General features: G+C 40.0%; 1 protein-coding gene across 2 annotated transcripts; it reads left to right on the top strand.

Moving 5' to 3' along the window:
- Positions 1 to 303: 303 nt before the first annotated feature.
- Positions 304 to 7,367, top strand: tsku (tsukushi small leucine rich proteoglycan homolog (Xenopus laevis)). Of its 2 annotated transcripts, none has more exons than XM_030778522.1 (2): positions 304 to 523; positions 5,434 to 7,367. In XM_030778522.1, exons 1-2 carry the CDS (start codon positions 521 to 523, stop codon positions 6,484 to 6,486), a joined length of 1,056 nt encoding a protein of 351 aa, XP_030634382.1. In that variant the 5' UTR covers positions 304 to 520; the 3' UTR covers positions 6,487 to 7,367. The 2 variants fall into 2 exon arrangements, with proteins under 2 accessions (XP_030634382.1, XP_030634383.1); XM_030778523.1 differs by lacking the exon at positions 304 to 523 and adding an exon at positions 4,059 to 4,208.
- The last annotated feature ends 542 nt before the right edge of the window (positions 7,368 to 7,909 follow it).

Raw genomic sequence — 7,909 nt, 5'->3', positions numbered from 1 at the left:
CAAAGGAGTGACACGATAAATACTGAATAAATATAATATAAATGATATAAATAAATAAATGTGTGTGTGTGTGTGTGTATATATATATATATATATATATATATATATATATATATATATATATATATATATCCGTTGAGTGGTCCACCCAGTTTATTTATTTCACGCTACAACCTATTGCTTCTTTGTGGTCCCATCTTGGCCACTAGAGCGCGCACACGTGAATTCTAAAAGTCACCGCACAAAATCTAGACGTGTATGGGTGCGGATTACGAGCAAAACTAGTGTGGTGTGCGTCTTTTCGCTGTCTGGACGTTTCACATTCCCGTCCAGGACAGTTACAAGAGTTTTGTGGCTCGGATTCACATGGCGCATTTACAAATTCAAGAAAAGAGCACTGAAGTGGCAAAACTTTGAACGGATATGACTCTGAGAGCCGGAATCGACTAATGCAAGAGCTCCTTGCTTGGGAAGTGAACTGGGGTGACCAAAAGACGTGTCAACCGAAAAATCGAGGTAGATGGTAAGTTTGCCAAATGTTACGAAGCAGATTATGTGTGACACTTAGAATATAGGAGCTGTACTGTTTTTGATATCTGTACAAACGGATTGTCCGTGAGAAACCGCTAGCAATGCAAGTTTGTTCATCACAGAGTAAAGAAGCGTTTATGCACACGTAAAACACAACTGCCATAAAATACCCCGTATTTTAAACATTCTGTCTTTGCCCGGCGTTGAATATGAGAGTTAGGGGCGATTGAGGTAGTCACCCAAGAAGTTACAAAACTATTGAGGATGTGTGGGTTACTAGTTGACGTGAGAGATGTGATTGCGATATGATGCGGGTGCGTTGAATGTGATAGAACGCATGGCTCGCAAGGACTAGCTTTGGCCAACACGCACAGACACGTGAGGTATCATTACAATTGCACTATACCAAATAACTCTATAAAATTTAGAAGTGTCTGATGATCTCTCCAATCCACGTTGTTTCCTTACCCTCACTATGGTTTTTGTTTTCGTGTCTTGGCCACAAATTAAGTCTCTTTGAGCCTAAAGGTAGTAGCTGAGATGTGTTGACGGCACTTAAAAAACAAAAATAGCAAAGGCAGAAGAGTATTTTTGAGAGGAGAAAAAAAAAATTTCCCAGGCCAAACACTGGAAGGCACTGAGTTCAGCAATCAACATGTGTCTAAATAATTAGGGGGTAATCCCAACCGAGAGTGCCGTTGTTCCAGTACTAATCGCATTGTTGACTGGACGTGTAATATGATTTGACAGATGAGAAACCGCCTGACACTTGCATCAGTCAGCCACTACGAAAGGTAATTAAAAGTTTTCGTGGTATTCTCTTGTAGTTAAAAAATAATTCAGCTCACACCAGTGGAGTGAAAGTAATATTATAACCATTATTTTAAAGAGACTTAAGAACAAAGAGGATTTTTCACTATTAGTTTTACCGTGCTATCCTGTACATGAAACGGACACACTGATAAACACATAATCGTTATGTTTAATTTAACTTTAAGTAGCGTGAACGATCTCAAGCTTTTGTAAATTAGATTTTTTGATCTGATTTTTGTCCCCAAAGTATTTTTTTTTCTGAACAGCAATCAGCATTGCTTTGACAACCGCTAGCCTTGTTTAAAGAGACAGCTCTGATTATATACCACATTGCATTATATTTCCAAATGTTTCAAACCACAACCACAAGTGTGTGATAAAACGTATTTGCTCTGGTCCTCTACTCTTAAACAAAGTCTGTCCCTCACAGAAGCAACTACTTGGTCCCATTTGTGCCTCATAGAAGACTTTTGTTGAATAATGTTATTGTTATTTAGACTTCATAAATCAATTCACTGACCCTCTCTATGCGGTTAATCATTTGACCTGCTGTATGATTTACATACTAAAAACAATAGGTATCAGCAATGTTTGCTCTTTATTCTTTTAAGAAGTACAAGCCTACATTATACCTAACTCGTATTAAGGTGGTGCTTTCATGCAGCATTATTGGATTAGGATGTCTGCCGTCTGCTGATTAAATTGTTTGCAAGGTTTGTTCTCAGTTCTCTCAACAGCATGCAGTTCAATGCAAAACTGCTCTGAACTGTGGGAACAATTACAAAGTGACTGACAGACTGAATCTTTATAGTCACTTCTATGTTATGACTCCAGGGTGGAGCCAACTGTCATGGGCCAGCTGTTTAAGTACACATCCTTTTGTGTTGTACTTGGCTTCAGTCTCAAACTGGAGAACATTGCTTCAAATATTATGCTTATTTTACCGATCATTCATAGTTCTGGGAATGTAAAACCCAATCAAGCTGTGTGTGCTTACAGTAAAAGTCTTTACATACGAGCACCTCGAAGTGTGAGTCAAAATGTTGTGTTGTAGTCTGATTTAGGTAAAATAGTTATAATGTGACTGATGGTATAGTTTGTGTAATCAATGTGCCAGTGCAATTTAGGGATATGCTGCTTTTTCATGCATTTCACCTGCATGAAATCCCACCCGTTATTGACTGTGGATTTCCCAGCCAGTCTGTGTTACAGCAGACAGAGAAAATCTATAAGAGATTTTGGCAACTTTAAGAAATGAAATAACATTCCTGTGAAGTATGACCTAAATCTGCAAGAGCAAGTGGAGAGGAGGAAAAAAAGTGTGTGTGTGTGTGTGTGAGAGAGAGAGAGAGAGAGTGAATGAGTGAGTGAGTGAGAGAGTATGGAGGTCTTTTGTAAAGACCTTGGAAAATTAGGACTAGAAAATGACTACTAAGGGTTTTTAGGGGAAAAGAAATGTGGTCAAAATAGCAGTGTTTAACTGATAAGGATAATTAGCCCTCTGAATGGCAGCTTGTTAGAACACACAGCGTGACCCACAGACAATATGAGAAGAGGCTGAATAAAAGGATGTTGACAACACCTGGTTGGTTCATTCCTCCTCAGTAAGCAGATGTCTGAGAATAGATAGCGTGCTAGCAAGAGCAGCAAACAAATCTTGTCTGTAGGGAAAAAAAAGAGTTTCCACAGCAGTTCAGGTTATTGTTTTGATTGTCAGGCCGATATGTTCGCTGCAGAATAGATGTGGCGTGCAAACAAACAGACTTATACTGCCACAAGATAAGGCAAATTTTATAATTGCAAGGACAAGTCAACTTTTCACTCAGACAGACATTTTCCCACATATTTTGAGGGATTTGCTCAAGTAATGGAAATAATGAATAGTGGGTGTTGCGGATTTTGTTTGAAAGTCTGACGGAGGAAGTCAGAAGAGGGTGGAGACACTTAATATGCTCTGCTGGCACTTAGGGGAAAGTTCGCTTGTTGAACAATTTGTCGCCCGTTTTCACTTTCTCTTTATGACTCAGCAGCTATGAAAAGAGATCATTGAATCAACAGGCACAAAGGAGAAAACCAGCCTCTTCCCAAATCCATTTCTTTAGACTTCATACCCAAATGAGTGTAAAACATTCCCAAATTATAATGTTTAAAAATGCTGGCGTAACTGCCTGTTATGTGACTTGCTCTCTAAAAAGTATAATTTTTACGCCCTCACATATGAGAAAAAAAAAAGAAGAAGAAGAAAGACCAGTCAGACTTGAGCAGTGTGGTTAGCTTAGAAATCACTCAAAGTAAGTGAATGTCACAGAACAGCAGGGGGCAAAGAAACATTCTATTACCTCAGAACACCGGTTAATCAATCATTAGAGACCATGTACACATAACTAACTCACTACCGCATTATATAACTACAATGGTTATGTAAGGACAAAGCATTTACTAAAAGCCGCAGTGGATCAGCAGAAATGATAGCCCTGGTTTTAATGCAAGGGGGAGCTGCACCGTACAGCAGACAACTTTGTTCTGACTTTATCAAAAAAAAAAAATTTTCAGTCTTTGCTTATTCATGCTGATGCCTCTCATCAACCTTAAGTATATGTCAGTTATGCAACATGTGACTGCCACCCTTGCCATAGTCCAATGTGTCTAAGTGTCAGCGCCTATATTTGCGCTGGGAGAGAGTGGGGCAGCCAATAGCAGTTTAAGAGGTTTAAGTTCAGAGCGTTTACCTAAACAAAGGCCACAAGGTAGGCAGGTTTGCGAACAAAAGAGCCACTTGCCCGGAGGGAGCACTCAGTTTTTGACCAGATCCTTAGAAACGACCACTGCACTCCTCCACCTACGTCTCTCTGTCTGCTCTACAAGTATGTATTGAACACATTATGTCCTCTGCATTTTTCTGTTATTCTGTGTATCGAATTTATGTAATGAATTATGAGTGTGCAGTGACCTGCTGTCTGTAATTCATCCCAACTGAAAGGTATATATGGAGTATATATGTGGTATATATAGAGTGTAAGTAAAATATATATAGTCTGTATCTGCTTTTCTTATATCTAAATGTCACATATCTGTCTTTCTCAGAGTAGTGTTCTTTTAAACAATCTTTGATCTTTACTGTCATGAGCATTCATCTCTGTGATGAAAGCATACTGTTATGTAGTACACTGAGTTAATGGTTCTGTCTCAGTAATCTGTAGGGCAGTGTGGCAAGGAGAACCAGAAAATGCTTTAGACTCTGAGTACTTAGTTAAAATAAATTACTGTGGCTTCTTCGTGTTGTCAAAGCATCATAATCCGTAGGTGTCAAAGCAATTATCGCTTTCTTTGATCATTGTAATTACATTGTGAAGTCTCTGTGATATTAATTAAAAAAAAGAAGAAAGAAAGAAAGAAAACAGGTTTTGAAGCCTAGCATCTTTGTAACTATGAATGATAAAGTTAGTGTTATAATCAAAGGAGAAGACAAGGGGATTAGAGCTTTGATCAACAGAATTAGGTCAAAGCCTGTGGGAAACCATAGGAGATAAAAAAATATTAGTATTAGGGTTGGTAAGTTGCACTTGTATGAAAAGCCTTTAGGGTAGTTTGCTGTAATAGTGTGTTGACTCTAGGACCACATTTTAAAATAAATCCTGCAAAACATCCTTTATCAACAAAAGTCTTTTTTTTTTATAATGTTTTAACTTTACAGTGTGCTGTTCATTACAATGTTGTGTCTGTCGAGTCTAACGACATTTACCAGTTTACACATTCTGTATTTTGTCCCATTCATATTGACAAACACACACGGTAGGTGTGAAAGTATGTAACTTGTGACTTGGAGAAGTTTTCCTCGGTAGGCAAATGTGAACAGTCTTTTACAGAGATCATAGTCATCCAGTCATACATGTTTTACACTAGGAATCATGTTAATAGTGTGACCAATTTGGTCACAAGGATCTGAGGGTGTGCTCCAACTAAGCTTGACACTTTTAACTTCTAGGAAAACAGAGAGATACCAAGAATGCTTGATGTCACTTGAAATAGTACATAGTGTTTTGTTTTGCTTGACTGAATGTTTTTCTTCTCTTATTTGTATGTTTGTAGAACACCATGGCTGCCTTGCTGTATCTAAGCGTGTCCCTGCTGCTGGAACCAGTGGTTGCTGGTGGGGTGAAGAACTGCCATCCTCAGTGCCGCTGTGAGGTTGAGAGTTTTGGCCTGTTTGATAGCTTCAGCCTGACGAAAGTGGACTGCAGCCGCATGGGGCCTGGAACAGCCCCAGTGCCCATCCCCTTAGATACCTCTTACCTGGACCTGTCATTCAACTCCATTGGCTCCATCACGGACTCCATGCTCTCGGGTCCTGGCTACACCACTTTAGTCAGCCTGGACCTCAGCAATAACGACATCTCGCGAGTGAGCTCCCATGCTTTCTCCAAGCTGCGCTATCTCGAGACCCTTGACCTCAGTCACAACTCCCTGGACAGCCTTCCTAATGGCTGTTTTTCAGGCCTCCCCCTGGTAGAGGTGGATCTTGGTGACAACAGCTTTCAGGAGTTCAACCTAGACATGTTCACCACCAGAGGCCAGGAAACGCCCATCAGCGTTGACTTGTCCAATAACATGTTGACTGTTGTCACCAGGAACTCGCAGAGTCAACACCTGTACATAAAGACCCTAGTCCTAGCCAGTAACAGGCTAACGACGGTGCCAGATCTTGCAGGCATTCCCTTGCAATACCTGAACCTCGACGGGAATCCAATTTCACAAATCGAGGAAGGGGCTTTCGAGGACATGAAAGACTTGGTTTATCTGTCCCTCAGCAGCATTCCACAGCTGTCAATCATCCAGCCTTACAGTTTCAGGGGCCTGAGGAGCCTACAGGTTCTGGACCTGTCAAATAACAGCCAGCTCAAGTCGCTGAGTCCAGATGTGTTCGCCGGACTCCTCTCCTTACAGGAGCTCAATCTGTCCAAGTCCGCCATTACGCCGTTGCCCAATACTGTTCTGAATCACATGCCAAACATTAAGAGTATAACTCTGGGGCCAAACATGCATTGCTGGAAAACACACAAACAAGGGCAGTTCCACAGACAAATAGGCGAAGCCAAAGTCAACGACATCCTTACCTGTAGTGTTGCAGGTCTCATTTTGTGATAACCCAGTGGCCTTAGCAGACTAATGCTCAGTTTCTCATCTCTAGTGCCTTATTTACCTTAAGCCAATGATTTTTGTATTCCTACCAAACTTGATATATTTTTTTTATGAAATGTTGTTTCTTTTACTTTCTGAAAAGATGGCATGTTTTTTGCACACATTATTACAAAGTAATGTCCATGAGTCAATCCATGTACATATACATTGTATGCATTATATGTCTATGGTACATAATGCATTATATGCCTATGGTACACTTTATCAACAGTTCAGTATTCATTTTTCACTCATTTTTCACTTCAATATTCATATGTATCAGGTGTCCAACAAACACCACTATACTATTCTGTGTTCACACTAACATTTTTTTTGCTGCTGTAGTGTGTGTGTGTGTGTGTGTGTGTGTGTGTGTGTGTGTGTGCGCGTGCCCGCCAAATATCACAGATGCACCCTTTTCCTCATAGCAACTCTAGTAACACAATATATTAGCAGAAAATCAAGACCTCTGCTGTGAAGCTTCGGGCTTAATAACTTTTTAAAAAAAAAAAAAGATAATTGGATGAATTTATTAGTTTCAGTTGGGTTTCATGACAACACATTCCATGCACACATTACACATTATATTTCAATCAAACAGAATCTGTATCTTTCCGTGTGAATGTCCCTGAGTGACAAAAAATTAAACTTTCTGTGTCTAACTGGTCTCAGAATGTTGACCAGGAGTCCATGTGGTATTTTAGCGCACTTTCTGAAAAAGTTAATATTTTTTTTTAATAACATGAAGCATTTTGAGAATGAGTTTTGTCTATGCTGTATAGTGTTTTGTATGACTTTGTAGACAAACTGTACTGTACGTTAGAGAATAAATGACCATTCTCAGACTTCTTGTCTCTGTTTTGTGATTCTGTAACTTTACTGTTTCTGACAGTGGTCTTTTAATTATATTTTCAAATATATTTCCCCATTAGTATTTTTACATACTAGGGAACAGTGTGGTTCATGTTTTTGTCAGCGCTTCAAGAGTTTGAAAGCTTGCACATTTTTGTGAAATACATGGTCTTTGGCCGTATTGCATTTGTAACAGCAATTACTCCACTGCTCGTGCTTTCTCTGCATGGTCTGTCTTGTTAACCAAAACACCCATGGCCTGTTTATGAGAGAGACTCAGCATACGCCCTAGTTTAATCCTCAGAAGAGTTTGAATACACAAACATACAGACCATCAGCACAAGTGGACCTGCTTTCTGCCAAGAAAGGGTGTTGCTGTTGCGGGGCAGAGAGACAGAGCAGAGACAGACTGTTCAACGGCGCAGCATTCGCTCTACAGATGTGAGTTTGGAGCATTGTGGGTAGGAACGCAGGCCTTCTGGCCCCTGCTCCTCAGACACACTGAGCTCTCCCATATCGTCTCAGAGTCGCTGAA

The sequence above is a fragment of the Chanos chanos genome, chromosome 6 (genome assembly GCF_902362185.1).
Source record: "Chanos chanos chromosome 6, fChaCha1.1, whole genome shotgun sequence".
In the NCBI taxonomy this organism is placed as follows: Eukaryota; Metazoa; Chordata; class Actinopteri; order Gonorynchiformes; family Chanidae; genus Chanos; species Chanos chanos.
This window is presented reverse-complemented; position numbering and strand designations above follow the sequence as displayed.